Genomic DNA, 24,964 nt, shown 5'->3' with positions numbered 1-24,964 from the left:
TTTTTTATCAGCATTTATTGAATTGTACAATTAGAAAAAAAAGAAAATAGAATATAATTATTTACATCAATGTCAAAAGACAAACTAGTCAATTGTCCTATACATACTTGCTTAAAATGTAAAATGTCATAGTACAGCTTTAAAAAAAATTAAGAGCTCTAAATCAAAAGGTGGAGAGGTGGCATCAACTTTACCTAGGGGCAATTTAGAGTGTCCAATCAGCCTACCATGCATGTTCTGGGAATGTGAGAGGAAACTGGAGTGCCCAGAGGAAACCCATGCAGGCCCAGGGAGAACATGCAAAGTCCCCACAGATGGACAAACCTGGATATAAACCCAGGATCCTAAAACTCTTATGCCAGTATGATAACCACTCAACCGCTGGGCTGCCTTAAATCGACGCTTTATTTACTATTTAAATACAATTTGGTAAAAACTAAACAGGGGAATCTTTTGCAACCCAGGAGAAAAAAAACCTAACAGTCAATGCGCCGCACAGCCCAAAAGGTCGAGTTCATTGAGCTCCCTTCATGAAGCCACTGTCAAGGTCCAACGCCTCAGTCGGGCGTCTCGCTGAGTGTCCTGTTAAAGCAGAGGACTGCCGGCTGCGGTGCTAGGTTCTGGATGCTGTAGGCGTGGCCTGTTTCCATTGGGCAGAAGAAGGAAAGGCCAGATGACAATGTGAGCAATCCGATTGACCACCACAGTAACGCTTTGCCCACCGCTACTTACCACAAGGGACCATGAAGAAATTGCCCGCGTGCACGCTGTACTCATTGCAGTCCATGTTGACCTTAACCGAGCTTGTTAGCAGGAAAAAAACCTTGAGAAGCAACCAAAAGACATGTTTGTGAGCATGTTTTCTTGGAAACCTCAAATAGTTGCACCCTTTTGAATTCCTAATGGAGTCCCCGAGTTTCATTCCGGCGCTGGTGACGCCAGTTAAATTTCCGCGCAAGTCAGAATTAGAATAAGTATAGTGAGTATGAAATTTCCTTTAGCACAGCTCTATCTCGTGGATGTATAACACTCTCCTCTTAATACTACTAGTACTACAAACAAACTACTACTCCAAAAAACTACTACTACTATTACTGCTACTACTACTACTATTACTGCTACTACTACTACTATTACTGCTACTACTACTACTACAAAAAACTACTACCACTATTACTACTACTACTACAAAAAAACTACTACCACTATTACTACTACTACTACTACTACTACTACAACTATTCTTTTACTAATTTTACTCTATCTGGAGATATTGTAACTGAAATATCTTACAGCCAAACCGTATTCATATATATATATATATATATATATATATATATATATATATATTTATATATCTATCTATATTTATACATACATGCACAGAAAATTCATACAAAATTGGAAAACTGACCAATTTTAAAGGCTTTAGTAGGTAGTTGTGTGAGGACCGTGGAACAAATTTGAATTTACATATAAAGTACTGCTAAAAAAAAAAGTCAAAATATGAAGATTCTGACCGTGTTGGCGCTGTGGTCCACCCAAAGAGGTTTCTTCATAAAGGAGCCCAGCAGTATTTTCCCAAGGGATCTGTTCCTGTCGTGCATATCCTCGGCGATGCCGATGACTCGCCGTTTGTGGAAGTACCAGTCAAAGTGGTCTGGGGTGATGACGGCCAAATCTAGCCAGTGGAAAAAAGCCCCGGTTACCTGAATGGATTTTCAAACTTCCCCGAGCGCTGTTCGGACTTTTACCCTGGTTATCGTTTCCTTTTACCGTAGTGGGAAAAAGAAACTGGAGCCACGCCGCCAAGTTGGCCTTGTCAATAGCCCGCAGGCTGCACGGCTTGAGGGGTGCCGCGCACAGATCGGCGACAGAGAGCTCGGCATGAAGGTCTCTCGTCGAGGGAAGGTCTGGCGACAAAACACTCACCATCACCACTCTAATCAGTCACTCTGTTGCTCTGAGAACGGACTTACTTTCGTCCTCATCCTCATCGTGACATTCCAGGTCAATCAAGTGCGCCAGACCGCTACGAAATCTACAAAAAAGGATAAAGGTGAGACAAAATTTTCCCAAATACATCTAGTGTGTTTTCCTTACATCTCCTCCGAAGGGCAGGTAATGTCGCGTGGGGTGACTTGCACCGCCACTCCGTCGCCTTGGGCGGCGTCCCAGTTGACGGGTATCGTCCGCTTGACACCATCCACACTCTTGGCTGATTTTCGCGGCGCTCTGCTTCGTTTGGCTTTGGTTTCCTTCACTAATTTGGCCTTTTTGGTACTCGGACTGGGACGGGGCGCAGCTGGCGCGTCCTTAGGCGTGCGGGCGGGGGCGTGGCATTCGCTGGGGAAGCTGCTTCGCCGTTTGTCTAATAGCCAGCCTCCTGTGGAACTGGTCGGGGCAGGCTGAATGGATACTCTTTTCTTGCCAGCACGTTGGGATGCTAGACGAGGGGGGGCAAAACAAATGTCACTTTACTAGTTGCTTCCAGCTGTCCTTAAATGGAATAACTGCTGCAATTGACAGCAATAGATAAGGCGAATATGTTTGAGCATGCAACTCCATGTTTTGAAATATTGTATGACTACTAATTTTTGCACTGAAGTTCGATTTGAAGAAAATTGGGTATCAAATTGAAAAATCGCGGTATTAATCAGTAAAATTGTGCATCACTTTAGTCACTTTTTTTACTTAGTACTTATTTATGTGAGCACTTATTCATGTTGACTACTTATTTGTTTTAGAATACTTATGTTGACTACTTATTTGTTTTAGGATACTTATGTTGACTACTTACTTATTGTTGAATATTTATTATGTTGACTACTTATTTGTTTTAGGATACTTATGTTGACTCCTTACTTATTGTTGAATATTTATTATGTTGACTACTTATTTGTTTTAGAATACTTATGTTGACTACTTACTTATTGTTGAATATTTATTATGTTGACTACTTACTTATTGTTGAATATTTATTATGTTGACTACTTATTTGTTTTAGAATACTTATGTTGACTACTCACTTATTGTTGAATATTTATTATGTTGACTACTTACCTATTGTTGAATATTTATGTTGACTACCTATACATTGGTTACATATTAATTTATCAGTGTGTTGTTTTTGTACCCAACTACTTATGTATATTTATATATATTTATAATTATTATTATTCTTTGTTGTCATTTGTGCACTTCCCTACTTATTTATGTTGTTGACTCCTCATGACCTATCTGTTTGTTGTTGTTATTTGTGCACTGCATGGAGAAGCTATAAATCTCATCATACTTGTATCATGACAATAAAAGCATTCAATTTAATACGGAAGAGCATATTATACCTGCTTTGTGGCTGGGTTCTTTTTCCATGATATCAGGACTGAAAAGGCAAGGAGCAGAATCTTGACCTTCCATTTGTTCCGCTTCATGCGTGTTCCTATCATTGGCTGGGGTTTTCATCTGGGCCGTCAATCTGGCCTCCTTTTTTATTGTGCTTTTGGGCGCTTTCTTAGCCTTGGGCGTTTCTTTGGGGTTCGCTTTGGGCTTTTTGACACTGGGTGCATTGTCTTTCGCCACATTCTGAGGGCATCTCACCCACCACTCGCCGGGCGGTTTTCTTTTCCTTTTCCCCAGTATTCGACAATCTTCCAAGTGGGAGAGCTGGCTAGGAGAGGATTCAGGGTATTGATCGGTTGTTTCGGGCGCCAAATCCTTCTCAGATTTGTATTTCTTGATGTCGTTAACTGTGGGACCAAAAATACATTAGTGACCGGGCAGAAAAATCCGCTTTTTCATTGCGCCATTTCAAGCTGACCACATCTGTTCTCATGCTATAAATGTGACCAGCATGTCATAAACAAGTAAACTACTCCACTGAAAGAGTCATTGAAACAAAATGGGGTTACCTGAAGGAGAGGCGCCATGTTTAGTAGGCTCCTGACTGCGGGGTTTCTGATCCCGTATCTTAATTCCTTTCGATTTTGCTTCCCAACTGCTGCTCTTTTTATTGTCTTTACTCTTTTTTGGAAGCTTCTTTGTCCCTTTCTGTTCATTCGTTTGGCTGCCAACTGCCTCTTTCAGTTCCTTGTTAACAATCTCGCGTGGACGCTGTTGGTTCTCATTGTCGGGGCCATCAAGATGCGCTCGCGGGCTTTTATTTGCCTCTTTGCAGAGTGTCTGCTCTTGGTTGGACGCCTGCATGTCCTGGCATCTGTCCTTCAAGGCTTTGTCCATCGAGCTGCCTCTGCCATTGAGGGGCGTTTTGCTAATTTGCCGTTTAAGTCCAGATCTAGAGGAGAGGGAAAAGAAAATAGGCACCTCTTCTTCCAGAATCTGGAAATCGTCTTCTAACTCGGGAGGGGGTTCGGCTATTTTCACGGGTGGCGGCGTTGTCCTGGAGAAGAAAAAAAAAGATTTATTTGAAACGGCTAGTTTTGGGGTTTTTTTCTTCCCTTTGAAGACTTCAGTGGTTTCCTCAGGGAAATGCCAATTCAACTCACGGAATGACTTGGGGTTGTCGAGAGTCAAGAAATTTCCGCAGGAATGCACCGACGTCTCTTTTTATGGGACACGGCAAGCTCTTGGCGGTGGACTCCACGTTAACGCCCTTCTGTGAAGTGGAAATGCTAGGTCCAGGTTCTGCTGATGGACTATGATGACGGAAAACCAAAGTCATCTTTCAGTCATTCAAAGACGACAAAATCAAATAAAGTATAAAAGAACGCCCGAGCGAATAATAATGCCAATTACGACCAATACATAATTTGTATATCTGTCGCCATGTTTGGCAGTCAATGAGTTAAATGCATTACAGGACGTACATAGGAGACGCCAGCCAGGTCTTATGACCCGAAGCGGGACTTCCCGGGACAGTCTTGCTCGGGCTGGATTCCGTGTCATCGCATCTGCAAGACATCGTATTATCTTATTACCTGTCATTGACAATGCTAGACGTCCAGAACGGACATGCCAGTCAAATAGCGTCAAAAAATTCTTACATGTTATAGTCTGTCTGATTCCTTGCGGTGTTATTTTCTTGTTGAGGGTCGTTAAGGATTGGAGACAGGCTTTTGGCTACCTCGTTTGTCACGAGCTGTGCAGAAATCCCATCACTGTTTTCGACTAGTGGGCTGGAAGTCTGCACTGGTTTTAAAGAAGAGTTTTCAATTTTTTTTTTAAACTTTCATGTGTGGATCTGTATATTTTAGCAGGATTTTATTGTGCGCATGCATTTTACCTCTGTCGACATCCTCCTTGGAAGCCTACAGCAATACAGAGGAAAACATTTAAAGGGACAGACTCAGTACGATTTTTTTTAACGTTATGACAGCCTTGTCTTCTTAAAGTTTTGAAATATAAGTTATCAATTTGTATTAGGGTTTCCTGATTACCATTGCACTTTTATCCGATAGATCCAGTGCTAGATCCAGTGGTGAAGAATGTTGCACCTCCTGGATTTCCTCAGTGTCCGAGTCTGAGAATTGAAGAGGTGTGGGGGTGTATTCCGTGAAATCTATTAAAAACAAATGTAAAATAAAATATCAATGGAGAATCAGATAATAATACTGACACCACTTAGATTGAAAAATAAATCAAGTTTGTGACTTTTAATATGTGTTTGAGAGTTGTTTAAACAGAATGTTGTCAAAAATCTGGACTGGAATTCTTCCAACATAAACCCAATTGAAGCAACCCCACTGGTTTTGGACTGTTGATTAAGTACTCTTTCAGTTAAGAAATGTCATTTCGATTGTCAATGAAAAAAAATGCTGTTTTCTTTTTTTCAATTAAAAAAACTTACCTAAATCATCGAACACCCGGTCGACGCTTCCCAATGACAAATTACCACGTAATTCTTCTTTAGGTACACTAGAAACAATTTTAGATTTAGTACGTTGCCTATAAAATAATCATCTACATCTAGTCAGGAGTCAGATCTACATCTAACTAACTACTTACTCTTGTTTGGAAGTCAGATAACAAAGCCTCTTCCTAGCTATCCGGCGCTGAAGACAAGGAGAGAAATATTTTGCTGCAAAATTATCCTATGTATTTATAACGGGGCTTAAAAACAAACACGAAAGTATCAAGAAATATACGTTTACTAACCACAATTCGAGCTCTCTGTTCCATTTTTTTACGCACCCTGTGAGCACAAAGAAGTAGTGATCCGGCGTTTGACTCTAGGGCTGCGGAATAAACGCATGCGTTTTATCGCAATCCATTCGAATAATGGTAACTAGATGGTGTTGTTGTTTTGATTTCAAAGAATAAGGCGTCTGCTAACATTGCTCGTCATAAAGACAAAAACAAAGGCGCCAATATATTCCAAATACCTTCCGCACATGCGCAGATCAATTCGTTCACTCTACGGTCGCATTACAATTGGTATTTGCGCATTATCGCCACCTATTGATCTGTTATTGTTGTTGCATTGCTTTAGAACTCGCTCTCGATTCCTCGATTCTAATGATCATCATCAACATTATGTACATAACATCTGCTTGCTTTCTCTACAGCTGCATTTGACGTGGTCCTTTATTAATTTCAGCATATTTTCCACTTACCACTAACAACGATAAACGTCCAATTAATTTATCTATCTATTTATTTGTTTTTAGGTCGGTTATTCACACAAAAGCACGTTTTTATGATTTACATGTGGTTTGAGATACACAAATTTTGTTTAATGATGTGCATAGACTTATATTATGAGTTATCAATTTATATTGTAAAATGATTAGAATTATGTTTGTGGGTCAGTGGAGAGGTGACTGTTTTTTGGGGGGAAGACCACCAAAAATCTCCAATGGTGGTCATTATTTCCTATCAAAAATTGTTCCTCGTTAACATACAATGTTTTCTTCTCTTCCTAATCACATCAATTAAAATAATTCACAATAATTTACAATTATAATTCAACGCATTAGAATAGAAATCCACCCTATTCACATTACTGGTGACCAAAACAAAAATGTCCTAAAACCAACTGTTTACCACCCACCATCAAAACAATCCCCTGCAATTTCTTCAAAAATTGCATTTCCTCATTAAATATGAACAGATTCAAGATCAAACATATTCAAGTATATTTCATTTCTTACATTTCTGCTTGGTGCTTTGCCTTGACATATTTCTTTTCATGTAAAAAAAAATGCCTTGACTCAATAAAGACTGGAATAAAATAATGATGTAAGTTGAACTTTTGATTTTGGCATTTTTTTTTTTTTTTTTTTGGTATGCCAAAGTCTGAATTTTTTACATCAGGATGAATGTGTCACCCACCAAGAATAACACAACTCACCGTGGGACTGCCTGTGATTCCCACGCCCCCTCCTCCACACACACACACACACACTAACACACACTAACACACACTCTCACTTGCACACAGAGCGAAGAGAGGCAGAGTCGCTTTGCAGCAATTTCATAACAACCCTCTTACGTCCTGGAATTTGGAAAAAAGGAGCTTCACTTCAGCTTGTGTGGAACGTGCAGCAAGTAGTAGTGGGGAAAGGGAGAAAGTCTAAATAAGAGCATGAAATTCCAAAAAAGAGGATATTGGAACTGCAAGAGACAACTGATGCTTGTTGAGTGTGGACCATGAGTGGAGCTGAGGAACAAAACAAGGCAAGTGGTCTTTATTTCATTTTTTTTCCTATTGTATCCTTTTTTCTCCCTCTGAACAACTGCAGTGCAGCCAGAAATGGTGCTACACTGCCGAGAGCACTTTGATGGCAGCATCACGATCCCACTTTATGTGCCCTTGACGAACACACTCATTAAATGTTCTCCTGCTTGGGGATAAATGATGACTAGGAAATGACCGTGGTAAAGTGACAGTCCCTGAAAGGGGGTCAAATTATGTAAAGTGAGCTAGAAATGACGGTATTTACTTCGGATGACTGCGAAACATGATTAACTGGAAAAAATCCAATGGGAAAGTTGATGTCTTAACAAAATTGGGAACATGTCTGTTGGTAAAACTACATTAAAAGTAATAGCTATTTCTAAATGAGGGAATCTTTACCAAGAATGAGGCAACAGATTGCAATGAATGGCCAGAAATTATCCTCTTCTTTTTCTTAAATATTAGACAGCCAATGGGTAGATATTTATGAATGAATTGCAGATGGTGGGGCAGGCACAGATTTTTTTACATGCCAAAAAAATCTCATGGCACTCTCCTAAATAAAAAAAAATCATATACTGCTTAATTAAGTGCCTTCTGTCTTCCAGTGGAAGATAATAAAAATTTTCTGTCTGGCATGCATTTCTAGCAACTACTTTTATTGATCGCCTCCATGGACATCAGAACCATTTAAAATGAAGGGAAAAAAACGGTTTTATGTGTGTCCAGTCTGATTCATCACCTTGTTCCCAGTGTCAAATCCAGGTTGGTCCATATGTGTGGAGTTTGTATGTTCTCCTCGGGCCTGGGGGGTTTTCTTTGGGTACTCCAGTTTCCTCCCACATTCCAAAAACATGCATGGTAGGCTGATTGGACACTCTAAATTGCCCCTAGGTATGATTCTGAGCGTGAATGGTTATTTGTCTCCTTGTGCCCTGTAATTGGCTGGCCACCAATTCAGGGTGTCCCCCGCCTCTGGGCCGAAGTCAACTGGGACAGGCTCCAGCACCCCCCACGACCTCAGTGAGCATAAAGCTGTTCAGAAAATGGGATGAGATGACACCATAAAAGCATTCAATTCCATTTGAAGTGACACTGACACAGATTTCAAAATTCAAAGAACCCAAAATGAATGTTTTGGGATTGCATAAAAAATCCAGAGGAAACCCACACAAGCACAGGATGAATCTCCTCATCAGAAGACTGGAAAAGACTCTTGCAAGTCCATGGTAGATATGCTAATCACCAGCTCACCATTCTCCTCCGGTAAAATCTCCATACCCTGATCTCCATTTTGCTTAGTTTCACAAAATCTACTTCTACAAAGGAGCACCCTTGTTCCTTCAAAAACAAGGATTCTGCGTCAGGATCATTACGTCAGCCACATGTCCTACTAAAGCAGTTATTTCCCGTTGTGTCCGGTCCAAAACCCGCATTACCCGCTCTTGACTAACTCTGCACACTTTTATCTCACAGCTTCAATCAAGACTATGACAGCGGCCAGTAGTCCTGTCAGCAGTCCCTTCTCCTCCCACTCGTCCCCCGCCTGCCTACCAGGATGCCCCCTGAAAAAGGACGATGCCACCCGGACCCCGCTTCACCTGCGCTCGGCCCCGGGCGCGTGGCTAATGGTGGGAGTCGTGGTGGTGCTAGCTGGGATGAGCGTGGCCGTGGCGGGGTACGTTTCGGCGCCACCCAGGCCCACGGGCGGTCGCGGGTCCGGCCACGTGGATAAGATGAAACTAGCCGGACCTGTGGTGATGGGCGTCGGCCTATTCATCTTCATATGCGCCGCCACACTACTCTACGAGAACCGCGACCAGGAGGTGCACCGGCTGCAGATGTGCGACGATTTTGAGAACTTAAAGGAGGACCTCGGCTGGGAGGACTCGCCAGAGCGGACCAGTTTTAGTAGTGAGGAACAGTGGGAGATTAAAGATGAGGATCTGGATTTCTTTACCTACCCTCTTTCCAATCAGGACTGGAGTCTCTTCCCTTCTCCGCTTAATTTTGCCTGCCAGAACTTTGAGGACGTGAACAAATCACCCATGCATCATTTAGAAATAGAGGACATGGCTGAAAGTGAGGGGGGAGAAATACTTCTGGCTCAGGTTCTGCATCACCAGGAGCCAAGTCTTGACTCGTCAGCCCCCGGCCCATCCGTCCCTGACTCCTCCGCCTTCCCCGATGAGTCGAGGGAGAGTAACATTCACCCGTGGATTGGCCCTGCAGTTCCAGAACATTAAACATTTTCACAGCGTCTGAGGACTTGGAACCACCAAACAACACAGTCCAGGAACTGATGTTTGTCTTGTAAATGCACCACAAAGAGGTGAAGTCTCTAATGGCACATTCCAGACCTCCGGGAAGTCAGACGGGTGCCACGTGGAACTTACCAGGTTAGATCTGAGAGTTTTCCAGTGGAAAGTAAACAATCATAGCATGTTTGATGTCCTCTGTAAATGAGCCGTCTAACACTTATCTAATACTAATTTAACGGATATGCCAGAAACAAATGTTATTTGTCATTGGCATGATTGTTCAGTGGTTTTTACATTCAGAAGAGTTTGTGGCAAATGCTATACATCCCAAATAAAAGAACGAATACTGTATATATATTATCATTTCAATGATATTTTACATGATGCCATTTTTAAGCGCCAACAGATTTATACTGCAATACAACATATTTTTCTGAGAATAAGCGAACCTGAGTAAAAGACACACCAGACTAAATTCACATAACAAAGAAGCTGAAAATAAAAACTATATTTGTTTATATAATTTGACTTAAGCATTGTTGTGGGGCAGTTTTAGTTTTCCAAAAAAATTATCGTTGTAATACTACTTTTCATTTGAAAACCAATAGTGCTACTTTAGCTCAATGAATAGAATTTAGTTTTCACAGGTGCCTTATTTAATGTAATGTGTCAGTTTAAATATTTCATTTAGTATTTAATTTTATTTAACTTTTTGCATTTTTCAAAAATCTGTACCAAATGATTATGGAATCAATCAAATGAACACTTATAAGTATCTCATCTCATTTTCTGAACCACTTTACGTATACTCATTAGGTTCGCGGGGGTGCTGGAGCCTATCCCAGCCCTGAATTGGTGGCCAGCCAATCAACAGTTATTCAGATACAAATGGCCTAAACAACACAGCATAACATGTTGACAAAATTCTTAATATCAAAGTAGAAGAAAAAAAATACTTTTAAAGGCACCCAACACCCTTCAAGCTTCTTCCAATCAGACTGTGTTAGGCCTTGGAGTTTTTCAGAAATGTATTTTATGTCGCAAGATGCACATTTACTTTACCGTCTGCTCTGGATTTTCCCGTAGAGAAGTTCTTTTTAAGAGGATGAGAAAGATTAGGTGCCAAATAAGTCGTTATCTCACTCATTCCATAATCTAGTCTTCATCCAGGGAAAGGTTTTTTTGGCCCAGTGATGCTACGCGAGGATCACAATTCTCTCACTACATAAATGTCGACAAGACTTTTCATTCTGTTCAAATCCACATATCCTTGAACAGCTTTCTGTTTTTGTTAAAGAACTTCAATCAGAGTTCGGGTAGAAAAAAAATTGGATTTAAAAGGGGAGGAAATTCCAATGGGGGTATTGACTTTTCCCTGACAAAGCAAGAGTGAAGAGCGCTTGAATCTACCCGCATTTTGACCTTTTTCATCCCTAAATCAGCTCAATCCAATGCTTTATTTAAAAATCCAGTAGGTAAACAGCTTTATCCCTCTGCTTTCTGAGTGAGGCTTGAGGTTTAATAGTTGCTTTAGGCTCACTCAACATTTTCTCACTGCTGAAGTGTATAAACGTCATTTGCATCTCTCCATCCCCCCCAGCACACGACGGAGGCTTCTGTGTGGGAAGGCTGTGTGCTAAGAAGTGCGGATTCTGCGGCAGCACAAAGTTGGCGATAGTGCGACTGCGTCTTGCAACAAGCTGCCAGCCTCCTTCGCACGAGTTGCTCAGAAAAATGACACATTCCAGACAGCTTAAGTTAACACTTCACTAACAACTTGCTTGATTTTTCTCACAGGAAATGAAGCACTACATTAATTCAGAACAATCTATATTCTAATGAAGATGATTCTTGAACAAATATATGCCATAGCTCAAATATTTGATCAGAGACCCATACCACCCTGGTCACAATATATTCCAGCTGTTGCCCTCTGGCAGGCGCTATAGGTCTCACGAAGTACGGACAAATTGGCTTAAGGACAGTTTTTTTCCCACATCCATCAGGACTCTAAACTTGCGGTAACACGACACACAATCCCTTCTGTGTAATAACTTTGGGGTGAGGTAATATGAAATAGATGACTGAAGGTAAGTAAAAGACAGTATCCATCACGGCAGAATGCCAAATTACGAGTCCGACATTATCACTTATTTGGGTCTTTTCCAGAAAAACCCACCTTATGGAAAAGCACTACTATTTCGTCATATGCAGTTTCTGGGTATGATGACAATTAGGCTTTTGTCCAGTCAATGATGATGACAAAGCCTATATCCGATTATTATTATCATTATTTGTAGTACAAGTCAGTAGTAGAAACAAAAATCAATATTTGATCCAATATCAGCTAAAATGAACCAAAAAAATCACGAGTAAAGCAAATAAAGAGGCTTTACACTATATTTCACTAAAATATCCAGCAACCCCCGTAACCCTTGTGTGGGGGAGGAAAAGCAGTACAGAAAATGAATGAATACTCACTATATAGTTACGTTACATTATATTTTAATCTACTAGTCACTTGCCCTAAAAATGTTTGAACTCTAACCAACATATTTAAATGTGAAACATGATTTCTCCAAAATGGATTCTCAAAAAGAAGGAGATTAATGCAAACAAAACAATGACAGCGCATCATTTTTTTGTGTAGAGTTCCAAACACATGATGCCAACAACCCCACAAGCCAGTTATATAATCCCAGCATTGCAATTGAAGGCTGCATTGTGAATACTAAAATCAGACCTCCACCTCCGGGTGCGCATATCAGCGTGTGTATGCGTTAATATGTATCTGAGCAGACGGGCAGTAGGTTGTAAGCCTCTTAAATGAACGTTGCTGACTCAGGACACATGCAGTTTTGCTGCTCTGAAACAGACACATGAAGTGTGAAAAACAGCGTGATGGCGAGAAGCAACCGGCTGGAAAATGTCCATTTCAATTCGCCTACAAAAAGAACAATTTGGTGCAATGAGGGATAAGCATTGCCATAATTCTCACCCTTTGCAGACACTTCTCCATTCTGTCACACGTGTTGAAAATGATGAAAAGAAAAAATAATAGAGCATATTATCACATTTTAATTGAAGGCAAAATTCTCCCACAGGATTTAGGACAATAACTTGTTGGACAGGTTGTTTTTTTGAAGGTATACAGCACCTGGTAAGGGCTGATCAAATGTGGAACAGCGGATGCATCATTGACTAATCCAATTTAGAACCTCACGGACTACTTTACAGCACTCTCGGTGGAAAGAACATGAAAATGATTGCGATGACAATGAAAGGAATAACGTTCTTTGCTTTGGCTTTTATGATGCTCGTTTGTGCTCGAGGTAAGATTACACCTGAAAATAAACAATTCAGCAAAAACCCTAAGTCAGCTATTTCTATTTATTGATTTATAAAATGTCATTTGGCATTCATTCACATAAGTGAAGCAACTGGTTTGCATTTTAAGGTCATTTTAATGTGTTAAGAAAGAAAAAGCTTTTAGATTTTTAATTTATGTTGAAGAAAATCAGGTTCCTCAATAAAATCGTCCATTAAAATGAATAAAAAAAGACCAACCGTATGTATATATATATATATATATATATATATATATATATATATATATATATATATATATATATATATATATATATATATATATATATATATATATATATATATATATATATATATATATATATATATATATATATATATATATATATATATATATATATATATATATATATATATATATATATATATATATATATATATATATATATATATATATATATATATAATATGTATTTTTTTACAGCAAAACGAATATGTATTTATGTGTTAATTTATTTATTAATATATTTATTTATTAATGTCTAAAAAGTATTTTCCTGTGTGTTTATTCTCACCCTCTTGCTAATGTGACAATGAAATTTCCCGAATAGGGGATGAATAAAGTTATCTAATATAATCTCATCTAAAAGAAAAGTACTCAATCTATAGGAGAGTTGGGAGTTGTAATCTGAAACATATCAGCAGAGCTACAGTACATTAAAGTTTGAAGGTAAATAGCAAATGCTTAACAATGAGTGTAGTAATTGTGTCTGCTTAGTGTAAGTTAGAGCTTTCTCCATCTAATGGGATAAACCTGGCTGAAGAGTTCACGGGATTTCATTGTTTAATCTTAAGCAGGCATTAAATGGGCTCTACATCATCCTCATCAATACACAATCTCACAAAGAATAGCATCGTATAAAAGAGCACTGAGCAACAGAGTTTAACATTTTATTTAAAGCAGGGATATTTGATCATTACAGCATAAAATACTGTTACGCTAATTTGAGAGCAAAAGTTATTTTATCATTTTTATAGCTACCAGGAATCTCCTTTTGATATCAAACAAAACAACATTTTTAAGCATAGGACCAAAGTTACCAAAATTGGTCCTGGTTGCTTTTTTCTTTGACACTCACACATAGTGCCAATAAATGTAATTGAAAAATATTTGAGCCTTAAACTTTTGTAACAAATGCATGACAGCATTTCTATTATCTTGTGCATTCTTGGAGGACTAAGAGCTTATTAAATCATGCCAGCTCTTTTTTGTGTTGTGCCAACATCTGTCTATTTATTAGAACAGGATGCCGCTCTGAGTCCCAAAGCTATCCCCAAACAATACAAATCACCCAAACAAATTCCAGACTGTTGCTGAATAAACAAAATATCTTTGGGATGTTAAAAAAAACAAAAACAAAAATACTAAACTCATTGACAGTTTTTGGCTTGTTGTCCTAAAACAGAATATCATAAAGCTTTGAAACAACCAATGAATGGTATTCGGAACCGGCTTTATGTTTAGATACTTTTAGTGAAAATGTTAAATAAAATACGTATTATTGTAAAACCACCATTTTTTGAAATGGCGGACATAATTTTTTCGAGGAAAAAAACTGGAGAAAAACCAGAGACATATAGTATAACATAGAATAGAAATGTATTGTTAAATAAATCTAAGTAAGTAAACAAAGACAAAGAAATTCAGATTTGCTTGTATTTGACATATATAAAAATTGATTGTATTTTTTTTATATTAGTCTTGTAGTACTTTTTATTGCAAAGTGCATAATGAAGTGTGTTCGACATGGATGTTTTTATGTGGGAGTGATTATGAGTAAACAATACCTGTGTGGGATCAGGTGAAGAACAAGAGCAACCGGGGAAGGCGGCAGGGTTTATAGAAGAGGAGGAACCACTGCAGTGTTTTCGTTGTGACCTGGGATTCTGGGACGCCTGCTACACCACGGAAACCAACTGCAGCCTCGGGGAACGATGCTTCACGGGCCGTGGGAAGGCAGGTGAGTTGCGTGGGTGTCGTGATGCCTTCTATGGAAAGGGGTTGGAGTACGTATATTTTACAAATGCAATGTTACTTGACCACCAAAATGATGATTCATCTTACTTACCGTCTTGGATTCTGTCCAAGTCAAGTGTGGAGAGTAGGCGGAGAGTAGACACCCTGTTTTGGTTGCCAGGCGATTGCACGGCACCAGACGAATAATCATTGAAGCTCAAACTCATACATAGGGACCATTAGAGTATTCAAACAGCCTGCCATGAGTGTTTCGGGAATGTGGGAGGAAGCCGGGGAAACCAAGAGAAATTCCACCCAGGAGGGTCAGGGGATTGAATCCTCGATCTCGGAAAGTGTGATCCCTTTCCACTAATGTGGTATGTTACAAGTGCAATCAGTGGATTGCAGTCAGGTGCTTCTCATTTCAGCACAAAATCTGTTGTTTAAAGTGTTTGTGGAACAAAAAGCTGCACCCGGAGCGGCCCTCCAGGACCATTATCATGTATGTTGACTTTCAAATTTGGAGTATGGCTCTCAAGGATTAACATTTCAAAATATGTTTAAATTTATGTCTCTTTCCATCCAAAAGGCTCCTACAAATGCATTTGCCACAATTACAGCACTGCGGAATTTTGGCATTCTATGTGTTCTGATGATTATTACCAGTAATAGAAAATTTCTAATGACAGCAATATTTTGATGATATGTCTCATTTATTTAGCAAATCCTTTGAATAAACAAATGTCTGACTTAATAGAAAACACAAAATTATCTGGGTGTCGCCAATCATTTGAACAGAAGCATCTATCCCGTACATTTTCAAAGTTATATGGACTTGAGCTGATAAATCACAGAATTCATGTTCATCACCAATTCTCCTTCAGGTGATGCCTTGGATGTCAAGACACTCGGCTGCGTGAACCCAGAGGAGTGTAATGTGGAGACCACCGTGGAATTCCTTTTCAACAACAGCATCTTTGTCATGACCAAACACTGCTGTGACACCCCCTTCTGTAACATTGCATTCAAACCTAAGCTTGACACACTTTTATGCATCACTGTAGCGTTCCTGACATCCTGGTGTACTTTAGCGGGATCAACACATTGAGAAGCCAACAATTATTCATTCTGTGTGCTGCCAATATAGGGTTGGAGGTACAAAAACACCCACATGTAGAAGCTGACAATTCATCAGTGGCATACATTTATTCCATAGCCTGATACACAACAAATAGAATTTTGTCAAAAATATTTGTCTTCATTTAATTGACAACCACTAAATAGTTGTGGGGATCCTTCTCGAATCAGGGGCCATACTAAGTGATAGACAATAGTATGGGAAGATGGAACATTAATCAATAAAACAGATTAACAGGTTGAATATTTGGGTGATTTTTACAGCAGTGTAGCTGGGTTTTTACTTGTTTGTAGAATTGCATGACAGATTAGATCAACTACTATTACGCTTCATGGGATAGAACTAGTGGATGAGCAATAACATTAACAACCGAGAACTTTAGAGAATAACAAAAAAAAAATCAAGTGGTAAAACGTGTGCTAAGTGTGCAATACAACAAATTCGACATTTTTATCATGGAAGAAAAACAGGCAGTCACTTTCAAATTCTTGCCCCAACCAAAATTGGTGACAATTCAGATATTCTGAGGGTTACCAGCAGAGGGCAGAACCTGCTCTTTCATGAAGCTTTCCAGGTCCAGATTGTCATCGTCTAGATCCAGGCTCATAAATTTCTCCACCAAAGTCTTGTATCTGTAAAAGACAGAAGTGAACGTCTCGTACAAAATGGATTTGATTGACGAATGAACCAACCTATCTGCCTTTTCATCTGATGAAACATGGTCAACACGTAGGATGGATTGTCCTGTTCTATAGAGTTCAGACACATCTATCCCTCTCTGGACAATGTTGTCGGGCAGACCGGCCAGTCTTGCCACATTGGCAGCATAGCTGGACTTGCAGATGCCCGGCTTCAATTGATAAAGGAAAACCAATTCCTCACCATCGACTGCAGTCTCCAGAGTCTGGAACACAAACATTACACCAATGCAGTCCTTGTTGGATGAAACCAATCATGAGTCACAATTAATGGGTTCTTCTGTTCTCCACAAAGGTCTGCAGCAGATTACTCTGGTCCCATAAAACCTTTTCCGGCACTCAAATGCCTTAGGCTGCCATTTAAATATTGCAGTGAGAGCATCTGCCGGTACCAGAAGAGAAAGCATGCTGGATGTGGGTAATAGACCCAGCTGCAGCAAGCTGTGAAAGTTTGTGGCCAGCAAGACATGAGGAACATCTGTAGCAGCTTTTTTCAGCCAGTGTGAGATGATTGCTGCCAGCAAAGACAAGCCATCTACCTGGAAGAGAGACATTATTAGAATTAATAGTAAGTCTAAAGTTGAAATTGTCGCACAAAGCCTTGAGTGTTTGCCACGTTGCACTATCCAAATTAATTAAATGTCGCATTGCCAACACAAGAAAATTGTGATTTATCACCATTACCCCTTTTTTATCTCCTGTTTGACTTTCTAGAAATAGCTTAGTCACTCACGTCTTTGACAACAGTGAGTGTAGACATGTCCAAAATGTCCAATAAAAAGTCTGGAGTCGTTTAGATGTGAAAAAATTCCGGTTTAAATGTGTCCTCCGAGATTGGGAATGCTGCCATTTTCGCCCTTGCCGCTAATAAAGTGGTAAATATCTTATTTGTTTTGCCTTTGAGGCAAAACAAACTGCTTCCTGCGCATGTTGATGCAGATAAATATACAGTCAATCTCTGCTTTTAGGACACCATATGTGTATGCTCATAAATATTTTGTTAATAAATATTTTATCAAGTGTTAAGCCTTGTTCTCTTCTTTGTAGCAGTGATTTCAATAAAGTCGCCAATGCTCGAAAGCAAATTTGCTTGTTAAAATCCATTTTTGAACTAGGTCTACAATGTCTTGTGTGTTCTGTGTCTGTCTTGCTACTGCAACCAAGAAATTTCCTGAATATGGGCTGACATCATGTTCTAATCTAATTTAATTTACAAAATATAGCCTTTAATGTTGTCATTGCGGGGCCAAGAGTTTTAGATTAGATTAGTTTAGATGACTTCATTCATGCCGTATTTGGGAAATTTCATTGTCACAATAGCAAGAGGGTGAGAATGCAGACACAGGAAAAGACATATTGTTTTTATATATATATATATATATATATATATATATATATATATATATATATATATATATATATATATATATATATATATATATATATATATATATATATATATATATATATATATATATATATATATATATATATATATATATATATATATATATATATATATATATATATATATATATATATATATATATATATATATATATATATATATATATATATATATATATATATATATATATATATATATATATATATATATATATATATATATATATATATATATATATATATATATATATATATATATGTATGTATATATATATATATATATATATGTATGTATATATATATATATAGATATATATATATATATATATATAGATATATATAGATATATATATATATATATATATATATATATATATATATATATATATATATATATATATATATATATATATATATATATATATATATATATATATATATATATATATATATATATATATATATATATATATATATATATATATATATATATATATATATATATATATATATATATATATATATATATATATATATATATATATATATATATATATATATATATATATATATATATATATATATATATATATATATATATACATTCATAAAGAATCCAGATTTTTTTTGGCCCTCTGCATGGGTAGAAATTAATATATTTTCTCTCACAGTGTTTGTCCCTTTTCCAAATTCATCGATGAGTATTAATGAATTGCCTGTGCTGCTGTTGATTGTCTGGGACATCTGGAAAAGGAAAAAGAATAGCATTAATTTCTTATCATGTGTGTTTGCAGCTAGTTGACAGTCATGCTGGAATTAATATGACTCATTACTCAGACACAGCACAACATTGTGAGTGTGTGCACACTTTAGGTTTATACAAGTGTGTATACGAACCTGCTTTAGGTCAGTCATAAAGGTGCTGAGGCCCAGAGACACAGATTCTCTGCCCGGCATGCAGGTGAATATTGCATCCACTGGGCCAATTTCTGCATGCTTAGCTGGCACGTTGGAGCCAATGAGAGCCATGAACACAATCAGGGCAACCTAATGACCAAAGGGAAAATAAAAGTCCCAACAAAATAGTTAAAAATCTTTGAAAAAGTATGGATAAAACTATTATATACCTGATAATATGGGTTTTCTGAAAGTGGAAGTAAAATAAATAAAGTTGATTCTAAATACCAGAATCTGTTATAAACCTACCTGCTTAAGGTAGATGCTCTTCCCAGAGGAATTGGGCCCAGTGATGATCTTGAGCCGCCCGTGTGAATCCAAACTCTCAAATGAGTTGGCCACGAACATAAGAGAACAAACCTCGAAAAGTGGGTGTCTGAGGTGTAAAATACCAGCAATACTGTAACATGGCAATGACTATTCAAATCTTGTATTTTTGTGTCGCAGTTGCCAACCTGCCCTGATCGATCAATATTGTCTTGTGACTGACTAGCTTGGGGGAGGTGTAGCCGTACTCTTGGGAAGCTTTGCTCAACGCCAACAGACAGTCCAGTTGGGCGGCTAGGTCCAGAACCTTCAAAATGTGAAGAATATGTGATGGTGAACTGTTTTTTGTTTTATACTTAAAACAACAATATTAAAACAAAATTCAACTTCGTTCAAGGGGTAGGAATCATGAAACATGGTGCACAGCAACCTTATAGAGAACAGCGCTTCTCTCCAGAATGGCGTCCTGCAGTTCAGTCATGACTGCAGTTTCCATGTCTGAAAAAATGAGAGATTTTATTGATTTTACATTTTAACCAATGTTTTTATGTGTGTTTTTAGGAGACATTAACCTCTAATTTCGCAGTGCAAATCTCCTAAGAGATTGTCAAGATCCTTGGTCCTCTGGGTTCGGTAGTGCAGGCGATTATCTGAGAGAAACTAGCACACATCCCACAAACATGAGTAACATAAAATCACAATAAAGGAACTCAGCCTCTTCTTAAACGAGTATCATCTGCAAAATTGATGCATTATCCCTTTTCTTTAATCGAGGAATTGTTTGTCACCTATAAACACTATAAACATGGTGTCGAAAGTGTTAGCTCATTCACTGCCAGCACTCAGTCTTAAAATGGTTTGGAATATCAATCAATGTCAACGCAATGCAACAAGTTACTGAACACACCATAAACTCAAGCCCCTGCAACTCAAAGTCCTCTTTTACCACCATATCAGGCTGTCGGGGTACACAGAGAAGGAACCCGATCTGGAATGAGAGAATGTATTGGTCTCAATATGTTTGCATATTCAGTCAATTATGCCAAATGCATCAGTGGCAAAATGAAAAAGCACATCTGAAGCACAGTAAATGGAGAAAGTAAACAACACCAGTGGGATGTAGATGACGGAGCAAGAGGGAATTCTCTCATCCAGTTGGTCTAGTTCTTCTCTTGCAATATTTGTCAGGAAGCCAGATAAACCCACCAGACGCCGTTTCTCTGACAGTGAAAAGCAACAAAGCTTTTAGCATAGTTCCTCTCCCACAGCACAGTTTGGCGATTATTAGGCACACTTTTTGCGATTTGTCTTTTTTTATATAACCATGCCAATGGCAAATAAAGACAGTAAGAACATGTAAATGCACTTTCACTAGAAAGTACAATTAAATCTGTATGTCCACCTGCCATCTGTATGTTACAATATATTCTTGTGTTCATCTAAAAAAAACACTTTTTGGAAATAAGATCAAAATTACTTCAGTTTTTGGCAGACTACAATAACAACAATAGCAAAAGTAAAAGGGAGAACTATAATATTAATAATAATAATACTTATTTTCAAGTTATTGCGTTAACAGACCTATTAATGCTCCTATTAATGAATTAGTTATTAATTCATCCAATGGGATTGACCAATAGTTGAGTGACTTTACAAAATGTGTGCCATGGTACAATAAATAAAGTTTGGGGAACACTAAATTAGAAGGTAGATAAGGGTAATGCCATTTAAAATACACTCACTTTCATCAATTTCCTCATGTACATTTGGTTTGACGGTGAAGCGCTTCTCGGCTACACTGCTTTCAAAGTCCACCTGTATGTCAGCAACAACAGGGATTAAGATGACATGTGTGTCTACTGGCAACTTTAACCAATAGAGGTCACATCTAGTACCACGCGGCTGATTAGAGAGGCAACGTGTTGGAGGTCATCAGTGAAGCCTTCACTGATTTCCCGGAAAAGATGAATGGATCGAGGAAAGTGGCGTACTGTGTCTCGGATACACACCGCATTGTACACTGTCTGAAATAGACAACCAGCTTCAGGCAATACGGCACTGAAATGCAATCGCATGAATGGGATGTAGAAAGTCAATTTACTTTGAAGATACCCTGCCAATCAGTGACTTTGGTTTGTGCAAGAGACATTCTGCGAAGAAGAGTCTGCAAAACACGGATAGGTTTTATGATGCAACGGAGCTATGGATGAAGCAACAGGAGAAGATTTGGATCAAAAGTACTGGGATGTTTCTGATGTTACGTAGTGACGTCCTCAAAGTGTTCAGTGAGTCTGAATTTCGAGGTGACGTGAAGAAACGGATCACTTGCTGCCTCCTGAGTAACACGGCGAGGTCCAAAGTTGGTCGCAGGAACCACTGACTGGGGCCAAGAAGGGCATCATAATTCCAGAGTATTATAAATTGGATAAAAAGTCACATTGTCAGACTACAAATTGCAACTAAAATCTAAATACTGAAAAAAACTAAATACTAAAACACTGTGCAAGAGCCCATCTCATAAAATATTATTGCAAAATACAGTTTCATGTTAAGTTCTGTCATCTCTGTCAGTCATTTAAATTGTGCATAAGGTGCACCTACATCATATTTAAACATTTCAAGCTGCCAATGTCAGCGAGATTGGACTTTCTTACCGTAGCAGTTTGGATCCAAACCTGCAACTGCAGCAATTGAGTATTCCTGCAGAGAATTCAGTGTTAAAATACAAGCCCAGAGAAGATGTTTAGTCAATGGGGTTGCTTTCCAATTGTACCATAAAGACTGAGTCCTTCTTTTTCACCCGAATGAAGCTTATACACTGATGGGTGATATTCTGATTTGAAAATCTGCAGAACCCTGAGAAATAAGACGTTTAATTAATCAATGCTTAACATGTACATAACCATGTGGAGTGACCACGCATAACAATTCTGGAGTTGTAATGATTTGCAAAGACGCTGCAACATACTGAATAATCATCTTTGATACTGCCTAGGGAAATTGTTGGGAGCTTGTTTGTTAACTAATGAACTGTGTCTAATAAGAACTGCACATTTTTTAATGGAAGAAATGAACTGAAATTATTGATTGATTGGCCCTAATATTTCATAATACATGAAAAAAACATGTCCTTTGCAAATGTGCTTTTTAGATGGCTCTTGATAGTGAAGCCTAGATTTTGCTAGCCAAGATTTTTGATTTTGGTGTTCAAAATAATCATTAAGTGGTGATTATTTTTCAGCTGATGCATGGCCTCACTACTCTAAACCTAAAATAGCCAACTTACCTGAATGCTTCCTTATCAATGTACACCACACCCTTACTATATTGGAAAACAATATTATTAATAGCCATCATAGAAAATGAAATGTTATGTTTGTGCTAATATAGATGTTCTTTACAGTGTGTAGGAACTGAAGTTCAGGATAGGAACGGCAACACTGGTGTCTTCCAGCTGAACCCCCACTCTCCTCCTGTCCAAACATTTGAGAAGAGCGCCCACTGTCCTCAGCTATGTCCAATACAAACACACACACATACACCCACACACACCAAAATACATAAAAGTTGCATAATTAGCACTTAATTAGCTGGCATGGAGCCTAACCAACTGTCTCACCATTAGGGGTGAGTCAAAGGAGATACAGGAGGAGAGATAAGCCATCTTGTCTCTCTCAGAGATGGAAGAGGGCAGGAAAGGCAGATGGGCCGAAAGCAGCCTCATTTTACCAAGTTCCAGACCTGTCACATTAAAGTGGAAATTTAAATCGTAATATATATAAAGCAACTGAGGCATGCAGACAAAATGTAAATTATGTCCATAAAGTACTAAATTGTAGCCATAAATGATGCACAAAACACATTTGTACCCACTACGTAGGTTTATTAGTACTAGTATTAGTACTTAAAGTTCTTCACACAGTGTTATGATGAAAATAAAAAATAAACAAATCTTGGGTATGACTAAGTCCAGATATATTAGGTAATTCTTCATATATTTTTAAGGCCTTCTTACCAAAATCCAGATATGGATAAATTACCACCTCTGGTTTGTACTCTGGATTTGAACCTGAGAAAAAAAATTGACAAAAATAATGAGTACAAAGTCTTACAAGATGTTGTACATGGTCATTTCTTATCCTTTATCACTGTTGCTAGTTCCCAATGCCATGTTCAACTGATCCACATATTGTTCTCCTTGATCTAGATAGTGCTTGGCCAGTACACCATGTCAATATCATGACGTATGATCATCAAGTACGTATTTGCCAAAATACTTTTTGAACTCACCCAGATTGAGCAGGAATCGGGTCATGCAGCGCTCTTGTTTTGCACTGGTGATAATCACTTGAGGATAAATCTCCTGAATGACTAAACAATTGTAGAGGGGTGATAAGAACAAGAGAACCGCTTTATTACCAAAGTACCCGGAGAAAACCCACGCAGGCCCAGGGAGGACATGCAAACTCCACACAGGTGGACTGACCTCTCATGACCTTTCATTGATGTGAATGAATAAAGATTTTAAACAATAGTCATGATTACCTCTGGCCAGCAGATGTAGCTCGTCATTATCTGGCGTATCTAACATGTAGTGAACCGACGAGTCTTTGCTGTCATAAAAGCAGAGACCCACTTGGCCATGTTCTGCTAAAACGCTCAATAAAATCTAGAATAAGCAGATAGAGTGAAGTGCGGTTAAGTAAAGCTATATGTTAATTTTAAGATTTGATTCTTAAAACCTCATTTGGATCTTCCTCTTCTTCTTCTTCTTGTGCGAAAGCCAAATTGGTAGCCATTGCTCCTCCATGTTCTTCCATAGCCGCCATTGAATTTGAATATAAACAAACGTTGAAAATTGTCTTAGCTAGGCGCTAGTTTGCGAAATAATTTCCTTCAAAAATAAATTTAGCCGGAATCAAAATACTTTCAGAGCACACACATATAACAACTTACGCTGTTTACTTTCCAAATAATGTCAACATAAACAAGGTAATGTTGAAGTAAGAGCTAGAGCTAAAATTTGGCTAAGTGCTAACATTCAAATATGCTACAGGGAATGCCCGCCTTTTACCAGTTCCAGGAGGGGACACAGCAATAACTTGTTTCCTGTTAAATTAACAATAACAGAAGTGGGAATTGTCATTAATCAGGTTATATTTCAAATCACATTTGTTTTAGAATGTGTCAAAAATAAAATGTTGCAGTTTGTTTAAAATCCCCAATTTGCAATTATAGTATATACACTGTTATTCA

At 38.2% G+C, this 24,964-nt stretch overlaps 4 protein-coding genes across 7 annotated transcripts; 2 read left to right on the top strand and 2 right to left on the bottom strand.

Moving 5' to 3' along the window:
- Positions 1–6: 6 nt before the first annotated feature.
- LOC144199070 (uncharacterized) lies at positions 7–6,359 on the bottom strand. Of its 4 annotated transcripts, none has more exons than XM_077720429.1 (16): positions 6,115–6,359; positions 5,965–6,037; positions 5,807–5,874; positions 5,397–5,518; positions 5,243–5,267; positions 5,004–5,148; positions 4,827–4,910; positions 4,506–4,655; positions 3,912–4,399; positions 3,348–3,749; positions 2,104–2,446; positions 1,980–2,041; positions 1,755–1,913; positions 1,521–1,681; positions 733–823; positions 7–640 (listed from the first exon to the last, which is right to left on the bottom strand). In XM_077720429.1, the coding sequence occupies exons 4-16, from the start codon at positions 5,397–5,399 to the stop codon at positions 558–560; spliced, it is 2,196 nt and encodes a 731-aa protein (XP_077576555.1). In that variant the 5' UTR covers positions 5,400–5,518; positions 5,807–5,874; positions 5,965–6,037; positions 6,115–6,359; the 3' UTR covers positions 7–557. The 4 variants fall into 4 exon arrangements, with proteins under 4 accessions (XP_077576555.1, XP_077576557.1, XP_077576554.1 ...); XM_077720431.1 differs by having other exon boundaries at positions 5,004–5,143; XM_077720428.1 differs by having other exon boundaries at positions 5,965–6,011.
- A 923-nt stretch (positions 6,360–7,282) lies between these two features.
- On the top strand, positions 7,283–10,248 carry LOC144199621 (uncharacterized). The gene is made up of 2 exons (XM_077721388.1): positions 7,283–7,635; positions 9,113–10,248. Exon 2 carries the CDS (start codon positions 9,127–9,129, stop codon positions 9,880–9,882), a length of 756 nt encoding a protein of 251 aa, XP_077577514.1. The 5' UTR covers positions 7,283–7,635; positions 9,113–9,126; the 3' UTR covers positions 9,883–10,248.
- Positions 10,249–11,497: 1,249 nt separating this feature from the next.
- On the top strand, positions 11,498–18,103 carry LOC144199622 (protein Bouncer-like). The gene is made up of 3 exons (XM_077721389.1): positions 11,498–13,229; positions 15,087–15,245; positions 16,126–18,103. Exons 1-3 carry the CDS (start codon positions 13,154–13,156, stop codon positions 16,347–16,349), a joined length of 459 nt encoding a protein of 152 aa, XP_077577515.1. The 5' UTR covers positions 11,498–13,153; the 3' UTR covers positions 16,350–18,103.
- On the bottom strand, positions 16,187–24,748 carry msh5 (mutS homolog 5). The gene is made up of 23 exons (XM_077721390.1): positions 24,451–24,748; positions 24,254–24,377; positions 23,999–24,079; positions 23,724–23,777; positions 23,328–23,449; positions 23,110–23,219; positions 22,995–23,030; positions 22,482–22,564; positions 22,363–22,408; positions 21,950–22,088; positions 21,810–21,872; positions 21,604–21,732; positions 21,451–21,523; positions 20,819–20,928; positions 20,616–20,696; positions 20,281–20,368; positions 20,139–20,206; positions 19,897–20,015; positions 19,691–19,817; positions 19,382–19,531; positions 19,154–19,228; positions 17,470–17,616; positions 16,187–17,283 (listed from the first exon to the last, which is right to left on the bottom strand). The coding sequence occupies exons 1-23, from the start codon at positions 24,535–24,537 to the stop codon at positions 16,894–16,896; spliced, it is 2,502 nt and encodes an 833-aa protein (XP_077577516.1). The 5' UTR covers positions 24,538–24,748; the 3' UTR covers positions 16,187–16,893.
- Positions 24,749–24,964: the final 216 nt, after the last annotated feature.

This window comes from Stigmatopora nigra, chromosome 7, assembly GCF_051989575.1.
Source record: "Stigmatopora nigra isolate UIUO_SnigA chromosome 7, RoL_Snig_1.1, whole genome shotgun sequence".
Taxonomy (NCBI): Eukaryota; Metazoa; Chordata; class Actinopteri; order Syngnathiformes; family Syngnathidae; genus Stigmatopora; species Stigmatopora nigra.
Note: the sequence above shows the minus strand (reverse complement) of the source record. Positions and strands in the feature narration are given on the sequence as shown.

Bases quoted from the DNA above. Each gene is read 5' to 3' on its own strand.
- LOC144199622 (XM_077721389.1), top strand. From the start codon at position 13,154: ATGAAAATGATTGCGATGACAATGAAAGGAATAACGTTCTTTGCTTTG. The intron at 13,230-15,086 runs GTAAGATTACAC...GTGTGGGATCAG, and splicing joins GATGCTCGTTTGTGCTCGAG to GTGAAGAACAAGAGCAACCG. The intron at 15,246-16,125 runs GTGAGTTGCGTG...ATTCTCCTTCAG, and splicing joins CACGGGCCGTGGGAAGGCAG to GTGATGCCTTGGATGTCAAG.
- msh5 (XM_077721390.1), bottom strand. From the start codon at position 24,537: ATGGCGGCTATGGAAGAACATGGAGGAGCAATGGCTACCAATTTGGCT. The intron at 23,450-23,723 runs GTAAGAAGGCCT...TTAATGTGACAG, and splicing joins TTATCCATATCTGGATTTTG to GTCTGGAACTTGGTAAAATG. The intron at 19,532-19,690 runs GTAGGTTTATAA...TTTGGTCATTAG, and splicing joins AGAGCATCTACCTTAAGCAG to GTTGCCCTGATTGTGTTCAT.
- LOC144199070 (XM_077720428.1), bottom strand. From the start codon at position 6,138: ATGGAACAGAGAGCTCGAATTGTG. The intron at 4,911-5,003 runs GTAAGAATTTTT...GATGTCTTGCAG, and splicing joins AATCAGACAGACTATAACAT to ATGCGATGACACGGAATCCA. The intron at 4,656-4,826 runs GTACGTCCTGTA...CCGTCATCATAG, and splicing joins ACCTGGCTGGCGTCTCCTAT to TCCATCAGCAGAACCTGGAC.
- LOC144199621 (XM_077721388.1), top strand. From the start codon at position 9,127: ATGACAGCGGCCAGTAGTCCTGTCAGCAGTCCCTTCTCCTCCCACTCG.